The 23,558-nt window shown below is 37.9% G+C and overlaps 1 protein-coding gene across 4 annotated transcripts in view; it reads right to left on the bottom strand.

Moving 5' to 3' along the window:
• LRRC49 (leucine rich repeat containing 49) overlaps positions 1-23,558 on the bottom strand; it is a 160,151-nt gene that overhangs the window by 17,005 nt on the left and 119,588 nt on the right. For all 4 annotated transcript variants that reach the window (XM_003818539.5, XM_055098938.2, XM_055098937.2 and 1 more), the window contains 2 exons: positions 23,028-23,213; positions 20,111-20,220 (listed from right to left, as the gene is read on the bottom strand). In XM_003818539.5, the coding sequence (XP_003818587.1) occupies positions 20,111-20,220; positions 23,028-23,213 (296 nt within the window). The remainder of the gene's footprint in view (positions 1-20,110; positions 20,221-23,027; positions 23,214-23,558) is intronic.

Genomic DNA, 23,558 nt, shown 5'->3' with positions numbered 1-23,558 from the left:
AATATGCTTTATTTCTTTCTCTTGCCTGATTGCCCTGGCCAGAACTTCCAATACTATGTTGAATAGGAGTAGTGAGAGAGGGCATCCTTATCTTCTGTTGGTTTTCAAGGAGAATACTTCCAGCTTTTGACCATTCAGTATGACATTGGCTATGGGTTTATCATAAATGACTCCTATTATTTTGAGGTACATTCCATCAATACCTGGTTTATTGAAAGTTTTCAACATGAAGTGATGTCAAATTTTATTAATGGCCTTTTCTGCGTCTATTGAGATAATCATGTGGTTTTGGTCTTTAGTTCTGTTTATGTGATGAATTACGTTTATTGATTTGCCTATGTTGAACCAACCTTGCATCCCAGGGATGAAGCCAAAGTGATGGTGTTGAATAAGCTTTTTGATGTGATGCTTGATTTGGTTTGCCAGTATTTGATTGAAGATTTTTGTGTTAATGATCATCAGGGATATTGGCCTGAAGTTTTCTATTTTGTTGTACCTCTGCCAGGTTTTGGTATCAGGATGATAATGGCCTCATAAAATGAGATAGGGAGAAGTCCCTCCTTTTCAATTGTTTGGAATAGTTTTGGAAGAAATAGTACAGAATAGAAGGAACCAAGAGGGCCGAATAGGAACAGCTCCAGTCTGTAGCTCCCAGCGAGACCAACATAGAAGGCGGGTGATTTCTGCATTTCCAACTGAGGTACCCAGTTCATCTCATTGGGACTGGTTAGGCAATGGGTCCAACCCACAGAGGGTGAGCAGAAGCAGGGTGGGGCATCACTTCACCTGGGAAGTGCAAGGAGCCAGGGATCTCCCTCCCCAAGCCAAGGGAAGCCGTGAGGGACTGTGCTACCCCGCTGGGTTACTACACATTTCCTATTAATTTGCAATCTGCTGATCAGGAGATTCCCTCATGTGCCTACATCACCAGGGTCCTGAGTTTCAAGCACAAAACTGGGCAGCTGTTTGGGAAGACATTGAACTAGCTTTAGGAGTATTTTTTCATACCCCAGTGGCGCCTGGAACCCCAGTGAGACAGAACCGTTCACTCCCCTGGAAAGCGGTCTGAAGCCAGGAAGCCAAGTGGTCTCACTCAGTGGGTCCCACTCCCACAGAGTCCAGCAAGCTAAGAACCACTGGCTTGAAATTCTCACTGCCAGCACAGTAGGCTGAAGTTGACCCGGGATGATGGAGCTTGGTGGGGGGAGGGGTGTCCACCATTACTGAGGTTTTAGTAGGCAGTTTTCCCCTGACAGTGCTAAGGAGGCTGGGAGGTCTGGGCTGGGCATGGCAAAGTGACTCTGGCCAGACTGCTTCTCTAGATTCCTCCTTACTAGGCAGGGCATCTCTGAAGGAAAGGTAACAGCCCCATTCAGGGGCTTACAGACAAAATCCCCATCTTCCTGGGACAGAGCACCTGGGGAAGGGGTGGCTATGGGCACAGCTTCAGTGGATTTAATCATTCCTGCCTGCCAGCTCTGAAGACGGCAGCTGATCCTGACAAGAGGGATTCTCCCAGCACAGTGCACGAGCTCTGCTAAGGGACAGACTGCCTCCTCAAGTGGGTCCCTGACCCCTGTGCCTCCTGAATGGGAGAAACCTCCCAACAGGGGCCAACAGACACCTCATACAGAAGAGTGCTGGCTGGCATCAGGCCAATGCCCCTCTGGGACGAAGCTTCCAGAGGAAGGAGCAGGCAGCAATCTTTGCTGTTCTGCAGCCTCCACTGGTGATACCCGGGTGAACAGGGACTGGAGTGGACCTCCAGCAAACTGCAGCAGACCTGCAAAAAAGGGGCCTGACTGTTAGAAGAAAAACTAACAAACAGAAAGCAACATCAACATAAAGGATCCCCACACAAAAACCCCATCCAAAGGTCATTAGCCTCAAAGATCGAAGGTAGATAAATCCACAAAGATGAGGAAAAACCAGCTCAAAAATGCTGAAAATTCCCAAAACCAGAATGCCCCTTCTCCACATGATTGCAACTCCTCCCCAGCAATGGCACAAATCTGGACAGAGAATGAGATTGACAATTTGACAGAAGTAGGCTTCAGAAGATGGGTAATAACAAACTCTTTTGAGCTAGAGGAGCATGGTCTAACCCAATGTTCTTGATAAAAGGTTACAGGAATTGCTAACTAGAATAACCAGTTTAGAAAGGAACATAAATGACCTGATGGAGCTGAAAAACACAGCATGAGAACTTCATGAAGCATATATAAGTATCAATAGCTGAATCTTTCAAGCAGAAGAAAGGATATCAGAGATTGAAGATCAACTTACTGAAATAAGGCATGAAGACAAGATTAGAGAAAAAAGAATGAAAAGGAATGAACAAAGCCTCCAAGAAATATGTGACTATATGAAAAGACCAAACCTACGATTGATTGGTGTACCTGAAAGTGAAGGAGTGAATGGAACCAAGTTGGAAAACACACTTCAGAATATTATCCAGGAGAACTTCCCCAACCTAGCAAGACAGGCCAACATTCAAATTCAGGAAATACAGAGAACACCACTAAGATACTCCTCAAGAAGAGCAACCCCAAGACACATAATCCCCAGATTCTCCAAGGTTGAAACAAAGGAAAAAATGTTAAGGGCAGCCAGAGAGAAAGGTCAGGTTACCCACAAAGGGAAGCCCGTCAGACTAACAGTGGATCTCTCTGCAGAAACCCTGAAAGCCAGAAGAGAGTGGGGGCCTATATTCAACATTCTTAAAGAAAAGAATTTTCAACCCAGAATTTCATATCCAGCCAAACTAAGCTTCATAAGTGAAGGAGAAATAAAATTACAGACAAGCAAATGCTAAGGGATTTTGTCACCACCAGGCCTGCCTTACAAGAGCTCCTAAAGAAAGCACTAAATATGGAAAGGAAAAATTGGTACCAGCCACTGCAAAAACATACCAAAATATAAAGACCAAAGATACTATGTAGAAACTGCATCAACTAATGTACAAAATAACCAGCTAGTATCATGATGAGAGAATCAAATTCACACATAATAATATTAACCTTAAATGTAAATGGGCTAAATGCCCCAATTAAAATAATCAGACTAGCAAATCAGATAAAGGGTTAAGACCCATCGGTGTGCTGTATTCAGGAGACCCATCTCACATGCAAAGACACACGTAGGCTCAAAATAAAGGGATGGAGAAATATTTACCAAGCAAATGGAAAGCAAAAAAAGCAAGGGTTGCAATCTTAGTCTGTGATAAAACAGACTTTAAATCAACACAGGTCAAAAAAGACAGAGAAGGGCATTACATAATGGTAAAGGGATCAATGCAACAAGAAGAGCTAACTATCCTAAATATATATGCGTCTAATACGGGGGCACCCAGATTCATAAAACAACTTCTTAGAGACCTACAAAGGGACTTAGACTCCCACACAGTAACAGTGGGAGACTTTAACAGCCCACTGTCAATATTAGACAGATCAACAAGACACAAAATTAACAAGGATATTCAGGATTTGAACTCAGCTCTGGACCAAGCGAACCTAATAGACATCCACAGAACTCTCCACCCCAAATCAACAGAATATACATTCTTCTCAGCGCCACATAGCATGAATTCTAAAATTGACCACATAACTGGAAGCAAAACACTCCTCAGCAAATGCAAAAGAACAGAAACCATAACAGTCTCTCACACCACAGTGCAATCAAATTAGAACTCAGGATTAAGAAACTCACTCCAAACTACATGGAAATTGAACAATCTGCATGGGACTACATGGAAATTGAACACTCTGCTCCTGAATGACTACTAGGAAAATAGTACACAACTACATGGAAATTGAACAATCTGCTCCTGAATGACTACTCGGTAAATAATGAAATTAAGGCAGCAATAAAGAAGTTCTTTAAAACCAATGAGAACAAATAGACACATACCAGAATCTCTGGGACACAGCTAAAGCAGTGTTAAGAGGGAAATTTATAGCACTAAATGTCCCGAAACAGAAAGCTGGAAAGATATAAAATCGACACCCTAACGTTACAATTAAAAGAACTAGAGAAACAAGAGCAAAGAAATTCTAAAACTAGCAGAAGACAAGAAATAACAAATATCAGAGCAGAAATGAAGGAGATAGAGACATGAAAAACCCTTAAAAAAAATCAGTGAATCCAGGAGCTGGTTTTTTGAAAAGATTAACAAAGTAGACGGACTGCTAGCCAGACTAATAAAGAAGAAAAGAGAGAGGAATCAAATAGACACAATAAAAAATGATAAAGGGGAGTTCACCACTGATCCCACAGAAATACAAACTACCATCAGAGAATACTATAAACATCTCTATGCCAATAAACTAGAAAACTTAGAAGAAATTGATAAATTCCTGGACACATACACCCTCCCAAGACTAAACCAGGAAGAAGTCGAATCTCTGAATACACCAATAACAACTTCTGAAATTGAGGCAGTAATTAATAGTGTACCAACAAAAAAGCCCAGATCCAGATGGATTCACAGCTGAATTCTACCAGAGGTACAAAGAGGAGCCGGTAGCATTCCTTCTGAAACTATTCCAAACAACAGAAAAAGAAGGACTCCTCCCTAACTCATTTTATGAGGCCAGCATCATCCTGATACTGAAACCTGGCAGAGACACAACAAAAAAAGAAAATTTCAGGCCAATATCAATGATGAACATTGATACAAAAATCCTCAATATAATACTGGCCAACTGAATCCAGCAGGACATCAAGAAGCTTATCCAGCATGATCAAGTTGGCTTTATCCCTGGGATACAAGGCTGGTTCAACATACACAAATCAATAAACGTAATCCATCACATAAACAAAACCAATGACAAAAACCATATGATTATCTCAACAGATGCAGAAAAGGCCTTCGATAAAATTAAACATCGCTTCATGCCAAAAACTCTCAATAAATTGGTTATCGATGGAACATATCTCAAAATAATAAGAGCTATTTATGACAAACCCATAGCCAGTATTATACTGAATGGGCAAAAGCTGGAAGCATTCCCTTTGATAACTGTAACGAGACAAGGATGCCCTCTCTCACCACTGCTATTCAACATAGTATTGGAAGTTCTGGCCAGGGCAATCAGGCAAGAGAAAGAAATAAAGCGTATTCAAATAGGAAGAGAGGAAATCAAATTGTTTCTGTTTGCAGACGACATGATTGTATATTTAGAAAACCCCATTGTCTCAGCCCAAAAACTCCTTAAGCTGATAAGCAACTTTTCAGCAGTCTCAGGATACAAAATCAATCTGCAAAAATCACAGGCATTCCTATACACCAACAACAGACAAGCACAGAGCCAAATCATGAGTGAACTACCATTCACAATTGCTACAAAGAGAATAAAATACCTAGGAATACAACTTACAAGGGATGTGAAGGACCTCTTCAAGAAGAACTACAAAGAATCAAATAGGAAATAAGAGAGGACACAAACAAATGGAAAAATATTCCATGCTCATGGATAGAAGGAATCAATATCATGAAAATGGCCATACTGCCCAAAGTAATTTATAGATTCAATGCTATTCCCATCAAGCTACCAGTGAGTTTCCTTGTAGAATTAGATAAAAGTACTTTAAATTTCATATGGAACCAAAAAAGAGCCCATATAGGCAAGGCAATCCTAAGCAAAAAGAACAAAGCTGGAGGCATCACGCTACCTGACTTCAAACTAGGCTACAAGGCTACAGTAACCAAAACAACATGGTACTGGTACCAAAACAGACCTATAGACCAATGGAACAGAACAGAGACCTCAGAAATAACACCACACATCTACAACCATCTGATCTTCAACAAATCTGACAAAAACAAGCAATGGGGAAAGGATTCCCTATTTAATAAATGGTGCTGGGAAAACTGGCTAGCCATATGCAGAAAACTGAAACTGGACCCCTTTCTTACACCTTTTACAAAAATTATCTCAAGATGGATTAAAGACTTAAATGTAAAACCTAAAACCACAAAACCCCTAGAAGAAAAGCTAGGCAATACCATTCAGGACATAGTCATGGGCAAAGACTTCATGACTAAAACACCAAAAGCAATGGCAACAAAAGCCAAAATTGACAAATGGGATCTAATCAAACTATAGAGCTTCTGCACAGCAAAAGAAACTATCATCAGAGTGAACAGGCAACCTACAGAATGGGAGAAAATTTTTGCAAGCTACCCATCTGACAAAGGCCTAATATCCAGAATCTACAAGGAACTTAAACAAATTTACAAGAAAAAAACAAACAACCCCATCAAAAAGTGGGTGAAGGATATGAAAAGACACTTCTCAAAAGAAGACATTTATGTAGCCAACAAACACATGAAAAAAAGCTCATCATCACTGGTTATTAGAGAAATGCAAATCAAAACCACAATGAGATAATATCTCATGTCAGTTAGAATGGCGATTATTGAAAAGTCAACAAACAACAGATGCTGGCGAAGCTGTGGAGAAATAGGGTCTTGCTCTGTCACCCAGGCTGGGGTGAAATTCTTTTACACTGTTGGTGGGAGTGTAAATTAGTTCAACCATTGTGGAAGACTGTGTGGTGATTCCTCAAGGATCTAGAACCAGAAATACCATTTGACCCAGCAATCCTATTACTGGGTATATACCCAAAAGATTATAAATCATTCTACTACGAAGACACATGCACATGTATGTTTATTGCAGCACTATTTATAATAGCAAAGACTTGGAACCAACCCAAATGCCCATCAGTGATAGACTGAATAAAAAAATGTGGCACATATACACCATGGAATACTATGCAGCCATAAAAAAGAATGAGTTCATGTCCTTTGCAGGGACATGGATGAAGCTGGAAGTCATTATTCTCAGCAAACCAACAGAGGAGCAGAAAACCAAACACTGCATGTTCTCACTCATAGGTGGGAGTTGAAAAATAAGAACACATGGACACAGGGAGGGGAACATCACACACCAGGGCCTGTCAGGGGGTGGGGGGCTAAGGGAGGGAATAACATTAGGAGAAATACCTGTAGATATCTATAAGGTCCACTTGATCCAGAGCTGAGTTCAAGTTCTGAAAATCCTTGTTAATTTTCTGTCTCAATGATCTAATGTTGACAGTGGGGTGTTAAAGTCTCCCATTATTATTGTTTGGGAGTCTAAGTCTCTTTGTAGGTCTCTAAGAAGTTGTTTCATGAATCTGGGTGCTCCTGTATTGGGTGCATATATATTTAGGATAGTTAGCTCTCCTTGATCCATTTACTGTTATGTAATGCCCTTCTCTGTCTTTTTTGATCTGTGTTGGTTTAAAGTCCGTTTTGTCAGAAACTAGGATTGCAACCCCTGTTTTTTTTTTCTTTCTATTTGCTTGGTAAATTTTCCTCCATCCCTTTGTTTTATTTTATTATTTCATTTTATTTTATTTTGTGTGTCTTTGCACATGAGATGGGTCTCTTGAATACAGCACACAGATGGGTCTTGACTTTTTATCCAGCTTGCCATTCTGTGTCTTTTAATTGGGGCATTTAGCCCATTTAAGGTTAATATTGTTTTGTGTGAATTCGATCCTGTCATCATGATGCTAGCTGGTTATTTTGCAGACTTGTTGATGTAGTTGCTTCATAGTGTCATTGGTCTTTGTACTTCAGTGTGTTTTTGCAGTGGCTGGTAATGGCTTTTCCTCCAATCTCTTCTGGCTTGTAGGCTTTCTGCTGAGAGGTCCACTGTTAGCCTGATAGGCTTCCCTTTGTAGGTGACTGGCTTTTCTCTCTGGTTGCCCTTAACATTTTTTCCTTCATTTCAATCTTGAAGAATCTGATAATTGTGTGTCTTGGGGTTGATCTTCTCATGGAGTATCTTACTGGGGTTCTCTGGATTTCCTGAATATGAATGTTAGCCTGTCTTGTTAGGTAGGGGAAGTTCTCCTGGATGATATCTTGAAGTATGTTTTCCAGCTTGGTTCCATTCTCCCTGTCTCTTTCAGGTTCCCCAGTCAGCTGTAGGTTTTGTCTTTTTACATAATCCCATAGTTCTCAGAGATTTTGTTCATTCCTTTTCATTCTTTTTCCTCTAATCTTGTCTGCCTTCTTATTTCAGCAAGACAGTCTTCAAGCTCTGAAATTCTTTACTCTGATTGGTATATTCAGTTATTGATACTTGTGGTTGCATTGTGAAGTTCTTGTGTTTTTCAGTTCCATCAGGTTGCTATGTTCCTCTCTAAACTGGTTATTCTGGTTAACAGCTCCTGTAATCTTTTAGCATGGTTCTTGGCTTCTTTGCACTATTTTGTCAATTCATCCAAATCAGCCTTCACCCAGTTCTGTGTCCTTGCTGGAGAGGTGTTGTGATCATTTGGAGGAGGAGAGGCATTCCAGCTTTTTGAGTTTTCAATGTTTTTTTTTTTTCATTGATTCTTTCTCATCTTCGTGAGTTAATTTATCTTCGATCTTTGAGGCTGCTGACCTTTGGATGGGGTTCTTATGGGGACTTTTTTGTTTATGCTGTTGTTGTTGTTGTTGCTTTTTGTTTGCTTTCTTTCAACAGTCAGCCCCTCTTTTGTAGGGCTACTGTGGTTTGTGGGGGGTCCACTCCAGACACTATTCAACTGGGTCCCTCCTGCACTTGGAGGTGTCATCAGTGGAGGCTGCAAAACAGTAAAGATGACTGCCTGCTCCTTCCTCTGGGGTCTCTGTCCTAGAAGGGCACCAATCTGATGCCAGTGGGAATGCTCCAGTATAAGGTGTCTGGCAACCCTTGTTGAGGGGAGTCTCACCCAGTCAGGAGGCATGGGATCCAGCACCAGCTTAATGAAGCACTCTGGCTGTCCCTTAGTGGAAGGGGTGCACTGCACTGGGAGGAATCCCACTTGTCTGGACTACCCAGATACCTCAGAGCCAGCAGGAGAAAGACTAAATCGGCTGATCTGTGGAGACTGTGGCTGCCCCTCAGGGGCTCAGTCCCAGGGAGATCAGAGGTCTGTCCCTAAACCCCTGGCTAGAGTTGCTGAAATTCCTGCAGGGAGGCCCTACCTAGTAAGCAGGGATGGGTTACTGCAGTGATGGCTGCCACTCCTTTCTCTGGGAGCTCAGTGGTCTTAGGCAGCAGTCAGATGCAGTGATGGCATCTGCCCCTCCCCTGGGAAGCTCAGTCGTCTTAGGCAGCAGGCAGCTGCAGTGATGGCCTCTGTCCCTCCCCCAAGGAGTTCAGTTGTCTTAGGCAGCAGGCAGCCTCAGTGATGGTGACTGCCTCTCCCCCGAGGAACTCAGTAGTCTTAGGCAGTCTCCAGCCGAGTGGTCACTGAGAATCTGCACAGCTCTGTGCTTGAGATCCAAGGCCCTGGTGGCATGGGCTCATAAGGGGGATCTCCTGATCTGTGGGTTGCACAGATCCATGGAAAAATTGTGGTTTCCCAGGCAGGGTAGCACAATCACTCACTGCCTCCCTTGGCTGGGGGTGGGAGCTCCCCTTGCCCTGTGTGGCTCTCAGGTGGGCCATCGTACCACCCTGTTTTTCCTCTCTCTCCATGGGTTGTGCCAACTGCCCAAGTCAGTCTCAATAAGAGGGCCTGGATACCTCAGTTGCTGGTGCAGGATTCACTCACCATTTTTGTTCTTCTCAGTGGGAGTCTCCAACCACAGCTACTACTAGTTGGCCATCTTGGCCCCTATTTCCATTTATTTTCTTTACTGATTTTTTTAAAATTACAGAAGCAATGTCTGTACACATTTGTTATCACTTTTATTAGTCTTTTCACATAATCAACTTTACATTAATACTCTTTGAACATCATTTCTTTTCTTTAACTTTCTTCTGGATTATTTTGCTGCTCTTTTGCTATTTTGGTGAGATAAGTGTTTTAGCGCATTCACTTTCAGCTTTTATTCTTTCCTACTATACCCATTGCAAGGCTGTTTCCATTTAGCACCACTTTAACTTGATCCCACAAGTTTTGAAATGGGTATTTTTATTATATTTCAGTTCAAGGTAGTTTCAGATTTCTATTATGAAATTATCTTTAACCTGTGGGTTATTTAGAAATGTGTTTCTTAATTCAAATATATGGGAATTTCCTGGTTATCATTTTGTAATCAGGTTAAAGATTGACCACATTTTGAATAGAAAACATGCTCCATGTGATTTCAATTCTTTGCAATCTCTTGACATTTGCTTTATGAACAGTATTTGGTCAATTTTTATAAATGTTCCATGTATGCTTGACAAGAATGTGCAGTTGCTGGGGGCAATGTTCTCTAAGTGGTAATTAGGTCAAATTTATCACATTATTCAAGCATTTTATATCCTTTTTCTATTAATTACTCAGAGATGTGTTAAAACTTCCCACTAATTGTAATTGTGGATTTGTAGTTCTGTCAATTTTGGGGTTATACATTTTTAAGGTTATGCTAATAAGTGCATACAAATTTAAATGTCCTATATTTTTCTAGTGAACTGAACCTATTATCATTTTGAAATGATCCTTTTTATTTCTAGTATTACTTTCAACTTTCAAGTCTATTGAGTCCTCAATAGCTACTCCATTTTTATTTCGGTAAGTATTTATGTTGTTTATCTTTTCTCACTTTTTTACTTTCAATATTTATGTAAACATATGTCAGATGTATCTCTTGTAAACAACATATAGTTGAACTTCATTTTTTTATTCAGTCTGACAATCTTTGCATTTTATTTTTTTGGTTTTTTTTGGAGACAGGGTCTCGCTCTGTCACCCAGGCTGGGGTGCAGTTGCACAATCTCAACTCACTGCAACCTCTGCCTCCTGGGTTCAAGTGATTCTCATGCCTCAGCCTCCTGAGTAGCTGGGATTACAGGCACGTTCCACCACACCCAGCTAATTTTTGTATTTTTAGTAGAGACAGGGTTTCACAATGTTGAACAGGCTGGTCTCGAACTCCTGACCTCAGGTGATCTGCCTGTCTCAGCCTCCCAAAGTGCTGGGATTATAGGCATGAGCCACCAGGCCTGGCCAATCTTTGCATTTTAATCAGAACAATTAATATATTTGCATTTTATCATTGAGGTGGATTCATTACATTGATGGTTGTATTATGGCTTCCTTGCATCCACGTCCTTTACAATGTGATTTTACAATTACGTAAGGCCTACTCTCAGGCCCCTTAAGTGTTGCTCTGTTATCTGATTTGACCAAAAGTATGTGGGTGAAATGATGGTATGTCAGTTCTTAGCATAGGACTCAAGAGGCCTTGCATGTTTCTGCTTTTTCTTTGAACCCTGCCTCTGCCATGAGAACAAGCCCAGGCAGATTTCTGGAGTATGAGAGACCACGTGGAGCAGAGACAGGTTGTCCCAGCTAAGGCCTTCCTAGACCAGGTTACAGCCAGCCAACCCTCAAACAAGTGAGAGAGCCAAGGTTTGATCAGCAGAGCCACCTACCCAATCCACAGGTGACTACTGACACATGAGGACCCCAGCTGAAGGCATAAGATCCACCTAGCTGACCTATAGTCTCAAAGAAAAAAATATATGCTTCCTGTTTTAAGCCACTAAGATTTGGGGTGTTTGTCACACAGTACTGGCAAAGTGACAGGAACATACATGCTGATATACCACTATTTATGTTTAAATCTACCATTTTCATTTCTTTCTGTTTAATCCACATGTTCTATTTTTCGTTTTCTCTTTGCCTTACCTTACTAATTTGGAAGCTATATATTTGCTTATTATTTGGTTACCATAGAAATTACAACATGAACAACATTAACCCACTAATATCTAAAGTTAGTCACTATATTTATCTCCATCCCAGATAATACGAGGTCCTAGAATACAATATCTCCATTTACTCCTTCCGACTACATATGCTTCTGTTGCAGTGTATTTTAATTTTATATTTTTAAACCCCACAAAATGTTGTTACTGTTGATCTATATCGAACTTGTCCAACCTGTGGCTGACGGGCCACCACATGGGATCCAGGATGGCTTTGAATGTGGCCCAACATAAATTTGTAAACTTTCTTAAAACATGAGATTTTTTTTTTGTGATTTTTTTCTAGCTCATCAGCTATCATTAGTGTTAGTGTATTTTACGTGTAGCCCAAGGCAATTCTTCTTCCAATGTGGCCCAAGGAAACCAAAAGATTGGATACTCCTAATTTATATGGTCAATGTTCATTTAGCCTTATCCAACATAGTTAGTACTTTCCTTGTTCTTTAGCTTTTCTTGCATCTCAGACCTTCTAACTGGGGTCACTGTCCTGCCTTAATTATAAGCTTTATAATTTCTTTTAGTGTAAGAATACTAATGGGAATTCTCTTAGATTTTGTTTTCATTATTTTGTTTCAAATGTCTTTATTTCACCTTCATTCTTAAAAGACATATTTGCTGTGCATAGAATTCTAGGTTGGTAATTTCCTTCAGTACATTGAACATATCATTCATTATCCTATCTTCTGGCTTCCACCGCTGCTGTTATGAAATCAATTTGTTGATCTCCACTCTTTTGAAGGTAACTTCTCTTTTCCTGGTTGTTTTTAAATTTTTTCACCTTATATTTAGAGTTCTGTAGTTTCACTGTGATGTGACTAGGTGTAGATTTCATTTATCCTTTTTGCAATTAGCTGGGCTTATTTAATATGTAGTTTGTGTATTTCATCAGTTCTGAACAATTTTTGCCATTATCTGTTTTAATATTGCCTCTACCCTATGCTCTCCATTGTGTCTTTTTGAAACTTCAGTCAGATGTTAAACCTCCCAACTCACTTTATCCTCCAAATTTCTTAGCCACTTTCTCATATACTCTATCTTCTTTTCTTTTTGTACTACATTCCAGAAAATCTCTTCTAGTCTGTTTCTCAGTTTATGGATCTCTTTTCAACTGTGTCTAGTCAGCTGTTAAACCTCCTCATTAAATTTTAACTTTGTGTATTACATATTTCATTTATATAATTTCTTTTGGTTTCCTTTCAGGTCTTCTGGATCACTTTTTGCAATTTCTTATTCTCTTCAGATATTTTCATGCTTATCTTGTATATCATGAGATATAGCAGGCACAGTCGTTTTATAGTCTATGCATGATAATACCAATATTTAAAGTATTCATGGGTCTGTTTCTGTAATCTATTTTTTCCTTCCAGTTCTTTTACATGATGTCTTATTTTCTTGTGTGACTGGTTATTTATTTTTTCATTGTATGCTGGTAATTGCCCTTAAAAATTAGCCATGAGGATTCTTTGAGACAAGATGAAAGTAACTTCTTCCAGAGAGGAGGTACATTTGCTTTTTCCAGATATTTAGAGACAGTGATATTTAAATCTTTATATTATTTTAAACTAGTTATGTGTTATGAATTCAGGCTGCACATCTATATGAGGACTGCTTTTTGTTTACATTTGCTTAGGGACAACTTTCCTCTTTTCTGCTCATATCAAGGCAACCTTCCTTGGAAATTCCTGAGTGGGGAGAAGAGGTAGTTTATTTCTGACCTGATGGTATAGCCACTGGGGTTTCATTTTAACCCTTAGGAAGACGTCAATTCACATTTACCATTTCATTTCTACTGTTCTAGGCTAGCAGAACAAAAATTTATGTTTCCTTGAAATGCCTCTGGATCAAACAGTCTCTGTGATATGATAAAATATACATTTGGTCTTTGTCCATCCCTGTATTCTCTCCATTCCCATTTCCTGGCAAAAAGTTCCTAAAACCCTTGGAATTGCAAGAGTAACGAGAACGTTTTTTATGCTAATGAGATGGCTGATAACTGGGGTGTGTGAGCCAGATAGCTTCAGGATGGGGGCTGGTCACTGGAAAGACCAAGGCATAATTAGAGGGGTGGGACCTCCAGCCCCATCCCCAACCTCTGGGGAGGGGAGAGGAGCTGAAAATTGACTTGATTACCAATAGCCAATGATTTCATTTATCATGCCTACATAATGATGTCTCCACAAAAACCCAAAAGGACAAGATTCAGAGAACTTCTGGATAGATGAACACGTGGAGGTTCCTGAAGGGTGGTATGCCTGGAGAGGGCATGGAAGCTCTGTGCCCCTTCCCACATACCTTGCCCTTTGCATTTTTTCTATCTGGCTGTTCATCTGTATCCTTTGTAATATCTTTTATAATAAACGGGTAAATGTAATTAAAGTGTTTCCTTGTGTTCTGTGAGCCACTCTAAGCAAATTAATAGAACCCCCCAAGAAGGGGGTTATCAGAATCTCAATTCTTAGCTGGTCAGTCAGAAGCACAGGTCACAACTAGTGCTTGCAACTGGCATGTGATGTAGGGAGGCTGGGTTTGGTGGGGAGGAGCCGTCTTGTGGGACTGATCTTTCAACCTGTAGGATCTGACACTATCTCCAGGTAGGCAGCGTCAGAATTAAATTGAATTAGAGGGCACCCAGCTGGTGTCTGCTGCTGAATTGCCTGGCTAGTGTGTAGGGAAAACCCCCTCACATATCTGTGTTGAATGGTGTGTAAGAGCAGGAAAAGTAAGTTCGGTTCTAAGAGCTTTGTGTCTACCTTAATTCTCAATGTTCTCATTTTCCCATAGATCCTGGCCTAGTAATTATGTTATATCTTACCAGCTCCCCAAAACTTTAATGAAGGTTTTTATTTTGTCTAGCATTTTGTATTGTTTTTAACTCAAGAAATGGTAAAAACAACCAAACTCATCATTGTCAGAAATAGAAGTTCAATATATTCTTAATCTTATACAGATTAAAACTCAAAAACTACTCTTTTCAAACTGTACAGACATAGAATAAAACCTGAAAAGCACTCTTCAACTACTCTACCTTACTCCTCATATCTATATCCTCCCAGGTGTTCATCCTGTCAGTTCCCTTTCTGTGTTTCCATATTTTTAATGTCTACATATTTATTATGTTGTTTTAAAATAACATTGGGTCATAATATAAATAGTTTTATGCCATATTTCATTCAATGAACTGTCTCTGGATCATTTCATGTTAGAACAGGAGATTTACCTCAATCTTTCTCCCCCTCCTCCTCCTCCTTTTACAGTCATATTATCTACTGTAATATAAACAGTATCATATAGATTCTACATCTATAAATGTGGAAGTACTATGATATACTTAGTTTTACCAATTATTTGGCATTTGGTTACTTTCCAAAGTTAAGTAACTACAAACAATAAAGCATGGCAGCTTACTACATAAATAACTTGTGCATATGTGTATTTCATTAGAATATATTCCTAGTACTAAAACTACTGGGTTCAAATATATGTATGCTTTAAATTTTGATAGACATTGTGAAACTACCTTCCACCAAAAGTCATGTTACACTTCTACCAACATGTACAGTGTACATTGTCCTGAATACTAATAAGTCATTGATATTATTGGTTTTTAAATTTTTAAGTCAATCTCATTGGCAAAAATGACATCGCATTATTTTAATTTAAGTTGTATTTCTCTGATGAGAAGTGAGTTGGGCTTACATTTTCTGGCTATTCATATTTCTTCTTGTGAGTTTTCTCTTTATATGCTTTGCCTTTTTTTTCTATTATCTCAACTGTCTTTTTTCTTACTAAATTTGTAGGATTTCTTAAAAATTCTGTTAAATATGCTGCAAATATATTCTCCTGTCTGCTTATGTATTTTCACTTTATGATGTATTTCATCATATAAAACTGTAAAAATGTTTGTGAGCTACATGTTACAAACCTTCAGGAAGTATGAGAAAGTATAGTAGAACATTTTCATTAACATGAGATGATAAATGCCTAAGATATAAAATGTATCTTGTTTTAGGGTCCTGAGAAATCATATTGGGATTTGTGATTGGGAATTAAGTAAATTTGTAATTTAATTAGGATAAATTGGCATCTTTACAATATTAAGTCTTGGAATTTGTTAACATTGTAAATATTCATTTTTAAGCTTCCTTTTTGTTCCTAATTGTATTTTTATTTATTTATTTATTTAGAGACAGGGTCTTGCTCTGTCACCCAGATCAGAGTACAGTGGTGTAGATCATGGCTCACTGCAGCCTCAGCCTCCCAGGCTCAAGTGATTCTCCCTCCTGCCTCAAGCCCAACAAGTAGCTGGGACCACAGGTGCGAGCCACATGCCTGGTTAGTCTTTGTATTTTTTGTAGAGATGGAGTCTTGCCATGTTGCCCAGGCTGGTCTCAAACTCCTGGGCTCAAGTGATCCACCTGCCTGAGCCTCCCAAAGTGCTGGGACTACAGGCGTGAGCCACCATGCCAGGCCTGTTCCCAATTTTATTGTGTATGTCAGAGTTACTTTTTATAAGGTGTATTTTCTGATATTTCATAGTTTCTTTGCCTCTATAAATGGGGTACTTTTTCTAATACTATTTTCAACAGCTGATTATTGGTATGAAGAAATATTAATTATTTTGACATGTTAATCTAGTATCTGGCCTCATTGTTATATATTCCAATTAATTCCAAAAGTATAATAGTTGAATTCTTGGATTTTCTGGAGCGTCAGTGTTTGCTTTTATTGGTCAACTATTCTCTTTCAAATTCTTATTTCTTTAGAAGCTGCTATTATCTTTATGAACTTCTTTTTTCCATTTTTTAAAATTTTGCCTTACTTTGGTATTTCTCTAGGCTCCTGAAGTAAAAGCTTCATTCATTACTTTCTAATCTTTCTTGTTTTCTAATAAGTACATTAAAGATGTATAATTTCCTGTCAGCACAGCTTTGGTCACATCCCAGAGGTTTTGACATATAGTATTCTTATTGTCGAATTCATTTATATATGATTTATTATTTTAGCTTTATTTCCTCTTTAATTCAGAAGCATTAAAGTATTTTTAAATGCTTTTTTAAAAAGGATAAAAAATAAAAAAACAAGATAGAACAAAAAGCAAGAAGATAATTCAAGAGGTTCATAGAAACATAGAGTAAAAAGTATCTATGTACTTTGGAATCCTAGTGCCTCCCTCCAGTTCAACACTTAGAGGCAAGCATATTGAAAAAATCAAATATTTTTAAATTGCACAAGAGTATCTTTGACACATATGCCCCATTTCTCACAAATTGCAGCATACTATACAATTATTCTGTACCTTATATTTTTATTTTCTGAAACACCTTAACCATTTCATATAAGAACATCCAATTATTTTTAGAGCTGCAAGTAATTCGTCTCGCTCTATTGATGGACATTTAGTGAGTTTTCATATTTTTGCTAATATAAACACTGGCTGCAAAGAAAATCCTTGCACATAGATATTTGTGCTCATGTAAAGAAAATTATCTGTAGAAGAAATTCCTTTAAGTGAAATTGCTAAGTCTAAAGGTATGTACATTTACAATTTATTAGATATTGCTAAGTTACTATGAACAAGTATTACAGTAACTTTCATTACCACCAAAAGTATGTAAGAACTCTATTTTGCTATGCTGTATATCAGGGGTTCCCGAGCCCTAGTCCACAGCCTGGGGCTTGGAGACCCCGATATATAGCATGGTGAAATAACTGTGTTATTCAGGCCTGTCCATGGCTGTTAGGAACCGGGCCACATAGCAGGTGGTGAACTGCGGGCAAGCATTACCGCTGAGCTCCGCCTCCTGTCAGATCAGCAGTGGCGTTAGATTCTCATAGGAACGCAAACCCTATTGTGAACTGCACATGCCAGGGATCTTGGTTGCCCACTCCTTATGAGAATCTAATGCCTGTGGTGGAACAGTTTCATTCCAGAACCATCCCCTAGCCCCAACTGTCCATGGCAAAATTGTCTGTCACGAAACCAGTCCCTGGTGCCAAAAAGGTTGAGGACTGCCGCTGCATATCATCAAACTTCTAGTCTTTTCCCACAAAGTTATCTCATTATTTTAAAATTTGGTTGTCTATAACTTTGACCAAACATCCTCTTCTTAAAGTTTAAAGGCATTTGTATTTTGTTTTCTGGAAGCTTGTGTCCGCTGTCTACCCCACTACCCATCCCAATTCCAACTAGATAAGTTTTTGGCTATCCTGACCCATTATTTTCTAATTTTATAATATTATGATTAGAAAATGTGATCTGTATGAGTATGCTTTTTGAGATACTTGAAGATTTACTTTCAGTTTAATAGATGTTCAACTTTTACAAACATTCCATAGATGTTTGAATAAAATATGTGTTTTTTTCTGAATTGGGAATAAGGTTGTCAACACAAGATTTTAAGTATATTTATTTGATAAAATGTGTTAACTATGCTATGCAAATCCTCTATAGTCTTTCTTATGTTAGTTGATTTGATCTGATTTATGAAAGAAGCATATTAATGACTATTATAATAACTGAAAAATTTGTCAATATATGCTTGTATTTGTTGATATGTTTAAAAGCTGTAGTCTTAGTTACACTGTTTCATAACTATTTTCTTGTGGATTGTAGTTTTTAGTGTCATCAAGTCTATCATTATTAACCACTAATATTCCTGTATCTGTTTGTTGTTGGCATTTAGTTCATTATATATTTCCCATCCCTTTGTTTTAAGCCTTTAGGGTTTTTTTAGGAGTATCTCTGAAAAACATGTTTTTAATTCAATCTGAGAGCATCTATTAATAGAAGACTTTATTAATATTTATGGTGATAACCCAAATGCTTTTTTTTCCTTCCTGCTTTTCGTTGATCACTTTTTTCCTTTTAGTAGTTTAGAAATTATCCATCTAATCTTTTTCTATGAAAACCCTTAATATTTTAATACACACAAACGTGTATTTTTCCATCAATTTTTGTTGTTAATTAGTACCTATTATCTCACTTAAACAGGGAAAGAAAGTAAACTTTAACTTACATTCTCTTAGGATTTTCTTGGATTTTTCCTTTTAGGTTATTTAATCTTTTTAACATTATACATTAATACTTATTCAGACAACTATAATTTTTACCGATTTCTTTCTACATCATTGTTTCTTGAATTCAATGCCTCCTTTTTTTTTCAGAATGGTTTTGTGGGTTTTAGATGGGATTTATATTCCATCAATCAGATACACTTGGGTAAGATTTGAATTCAGAACTGGGCTAAGTGGGGAAGTAGGAGTAGCATGCAAAAGACTCACTTTGTTAGTGTAAATTATAGTAGGGTAACATGGTTCTGGAGCCAGATTCTGGGGAGCAGAGTAGGGAACTTCCTGATCCTCAGCGCAGCTAAAGCGGTATGATCCTGGTGCTCACAGCTGGGACAACAGTCTCCTATTGTCCTTGACTGTAGCAAAGTGCTCCATGACCATAGCAAGGAGGCAGTTTCCTTTGTGGGCTTGTTCTATGGTATAATTCTGGGAGATATCTCTGGAGGCTCAGTCTAGAAACTGCTTCCTCAACGCTTTCAAATATTTTGTAGATATCTAATTCCTTGCTTACTCTAACCAGAGTGATTTGTATGATCTGTAACTGAATCATGACTGGTCAACCATCCTTGACTATTTCTTCATCCATGCTCCACCTCGTCAGTTAGTGTGTTCTGTCAGGTTTCCTCTTCTCCAACTTGCTGCCCTGGCTCAGGCCCTCATAATCTCTCCTGGCCTACAGAGTAACCATTTGATTGGTCTTCATTACTTCAAGCTCTGCCTGCTCAAATGGCAGCCTTTCTACAATGTAAATCCAATTATATGATTGCTTGTGCTTCATTACAAAACACAAGTTTTCATTTTTGCTTGCCATGGATTGGAAAGCTCTTCAAAGTCAGACCACAATCAATCTTTCTAGCTTCATTTCCTATCATTTATTCATAATCATCCCATGTTCCAATTATACTGAGCTATTTACAATTACTTGTGCTTTTGCAGATATCTTTCCCCCATATCCTCTACCTGAAAACTCCTACTCATTCCCAAAGAACTAGATAAAATGTTATCTCCTTTGTGAAGCCTTCCCCAGTGTTATTCCAAAATATGGTTAGTCCCTCCTACAGCCCTCCCTTATAGCACCTGAAACATTACGTTTTAATTGTTTGTGTATATCTTTAACTTATTAGACTATAAGCCATATGAGAATAAGGACTTCATCTTATTTATCTTAAGATCCCCAACACTTTCAATAGGCCAGTCTAGGATACATGTTTATGGAACACATAATTAGCATAGTTAGGAGGTATGTGGAATTTATTTCTTTTTCTAGTGTAACAGTAATTCTATAAAAAACTACAAAAATTAAAGGTTACCTGGCATCACCCAGAATGGAAATCAGACGATACTGGGGTAACTCAGAAGATGCTACATGTGCTAGGATTCCAAAGAGCCTTTCAGCCATTATCATATCATTCTGTGTCACCTGAAGAGACACAATAGAAAGGGGTAAAAAAATGACACCATCTCTTAGCTGAATAAAACTCATATAATCCCAAAGAGAGATCCAAATTGAATATTATCTTTTAAGCCCACAAAAGCACATTCTCCTGTGCTGTGGAAAGAAGAGTTTTCATTGATATTTTTCTTTCTTGAGTTAAAATGAAGGCGTATAATTTTGGTTCATGATGATGGAAGCTGATTGGAGGTGATGAGTCAGCTCTGATTTAGAAGCTGTCTTTCCTGAGAATTACACTTGAGGTACCTTCAATTTTTAGTATTTTTTTTTTCAGAAATCCTATAGCTTCTTGGATTAGAATGATTTAGAGGAAAAAATTCCCAAGTATCAATGGGATAGATTCATTTTAATAATGTGTCAAAGGTAAGCCAAGGTGTTGGTCATACCTTGCTCCTATAGGGATAATTTTGTCCCTTCCTGAGAGATGGAACTTTCACTGAATTAGCAAGGATGCTCCTGTTCATTCTATCAGTCTTTCTCCCCAAAAAGAATAACTTGTCACAAGTATACCCTATGAGGACCCATTCTTACATTAACCAAGAAAGTACTAAAAGCTGAAAGCAGTACCTGTATTACTATCTGGGGATATTTTCTTTAATATAAAATAGGGTTGCTTACATTTTAAATACTGTTTTTTTGTCTATATATAATTCAATGATCCCAGCCAAGAGCCATTTTGCCCCCTAAAGAACAACTGGCAATGTCTGGAGACATGTTTAGTTATTTCTGGACATTACGGGCATCTAGTGGGTAGAGACCAGGGTTGCTGTTAAACATGTCACAATGCAGAGGACAGCCCCCACAACAAAGAATTATCTGGCTCAAAATGTCAACAGAGCCAAGGTTTAGAAACCCTGGTATAATTAAATTTTGGATCTTTTGAAAATTTGTTCCTGACACTATCTGTAATACTCTTCACAGGCATTTTCTTTAAAACAAACCAATAATTCACAAACATACATATGAATCAGTGCAGGCTAACTCTCTTCCCTTCCCTGGATCTTCACAGTTAAGGAGACTTCAAATTCTTCCTTAGCTAATAACTAAGTAGTGTTTGGTCCAATATAGTCACCTAGTGGCCAATGCAGGCCACTACTCCATGTTTTCTTGATGCTATTAATTCAATTTAATTCTACCTCAAGCAATATCATTCTTTTTTATACACAGAGAAGTAAAAATGCAGTGTAACATTACTATCTAAGGTCAAGGACCTAACAAACAGGAATATATTTTAGGTATTTTAATAAAGTGTCAAATATCCCTGGCATTGAGATTTTCAGAAATTTAAATCAGAATAAATTATATTGGTTCTTTCTAATTCTTTCTAATTCTTCTCCACTTTATATAACTACACTATTCCTTCCTGATTCAAAGTTTGATAATAATGGGTATTATTCTAGTAATAATCCATATCTGGGTAAATACACCATTTAGGGTTAACTGAGGTAACAGTGTGTTACCTCAATTAAGGGAGACTCACTCACCCACAGTAAAAATAACCATTCTATTTCCAGTCTGGGCTAACTTTGAAAACCTTTAGGACTAATTATTAGGTCCTTCCAGGGACTCACAACCTCACCTCGGGGTAAGTACCAAATAGTATACATGAGTACACAAGACTGAGCCAACCCTCTTGAGAACTAGCTGGAGAAATTAAAAGTCATCTGAAGATTCAGATTTACCCAACATCTTCAGCAGATGGCTGATTCTGAGGTTACAGAAATACCATGGTTGATGCAAATTTCATATAGCTGCTTGTACATTGATCCAGAGATGTACAGTCTCCTCATAGTATGCTGAATTTTTGGAGTTAAGTATCTACCTGTACTGTATCAGCTGCAGGGAAACACAGTTACTGTGCCAGAAAGTTGATTACAGTTAATCTTACAATAAAGAGGTCTTCTGAATTTCAAGAGATATTGTAATAAGACTAACAACATATTAAAGATGTTTTTTTTTCCTCTGGAGGAGTGCTTAAATTTAGTAGAGGTGGAAGCATAGCTTCTCTCTTTCCTTCCAAATTAATATTTTAAAAGAACATGGCTTTTGAGTAGCTGGGGGATTACCTTGTGACAAGCTTAGCAGAATCAATCTAAAAATAACTTTTCACTAATAATTTTCCAGCTATTCAGCTCCAGACCTGAGTTACCCAATGTAGTCATGGCACAGTGGTTGCTACCAGCTATTAACAAAGCGGTCCAGACATTTACTTATACTTATTTTATTTTCTTTTTCTCTTATTTTCACTTTCTCTTATTTTATCTTTCTTCCTGGCTTATTTCTCCTTTTCATCTCTTCTTTCTGTAAGTCATCTTCTTCCTCCCCTTTTTTCCATTTTATTCTTCCCTTTCTCTACCACAATACCCTTATTAGTTGACATTTAGGTTTTACTTCCTTATCCCCTCTTGCATAGCAGGCAGTCTGCAAAGTACTTTGAGAAATACAAAGATCACATTACTTATAAAAGAGTTACTTTTTATTTTTATTTTTAACTGTCACCCCACCATTTTATTTCACTGAATGCTTACAAACAACAGTATAAGTATTTGCCATTCACCATAACCTGGTTACTATTTTATTTTTACAATTTATTTAGTTCTTTGGAAGTTTTAAAATAGATTCTTAGCCTTTTGACATTTTAAATGTCAATTTAAGAAAAACCATTATATCTCAAATGTTCTATCATGGTTACTTAAATTCCTAAACATTTAAAGTAACTATTTTCACTAAGAAGGAATATTTTTATTCTATAGTTCATCTAGTTTTTAGCTTACCTCTGTTCCATTTATTTTCTGCATACTAAAATGGCTTAGCCTAAACAGTACATAGTATTTCCAGAGTGTAAAATTGACAACTGGATTTCCTTGAGGATCAATTGTCAACTGGTCAATACGACGGAGTTGGGCTAGTGCGTTAAATTGCTGCAGCATTACAAGATTTGTTTCCTTGAATTTAAGGTGCTGCAATGATAAAACACAAATACAGATCAGAACATTGATTTTAACCATATTGAAATATTAACATTAAAGCTTCACTAATCATTCCCCAGGTAAATATGTAAACTTTAGGCTTAGCAAATATGTTTTCAATTACATTAAATCAACTGAATGTACTAAACTTACATAACTTTAATTCATCCAATGCACCATTGATGGAATCCATCCAATATTGAATTCTGGGTGACTCCTTCTACAAATGACAGTCTCACTTATAAACCAACATTCTTTAAAGATACATAAATATCAAATAATGCAGATTCTTTCAGGAATTATTGATTTTATATGCTTTACACTGACATTAAATAA

This window comes from Pan paniscus, chromosome 16, assembly GCF_029289425.2.
Source record: "Pan paniscus chromosome 16, NHGRI_mPanPan1-v2.0_pri, whole genome shotgun sequence".
NCBI classification, from domain to species: Eukaryota; Metazoa; Chordata; class Mammalia; order Primates; family Hominidae; genus Pan; species Pan paniscus.
This window is presented reverse-complemented; position numbering and strand designations above follow the sequence as displayed.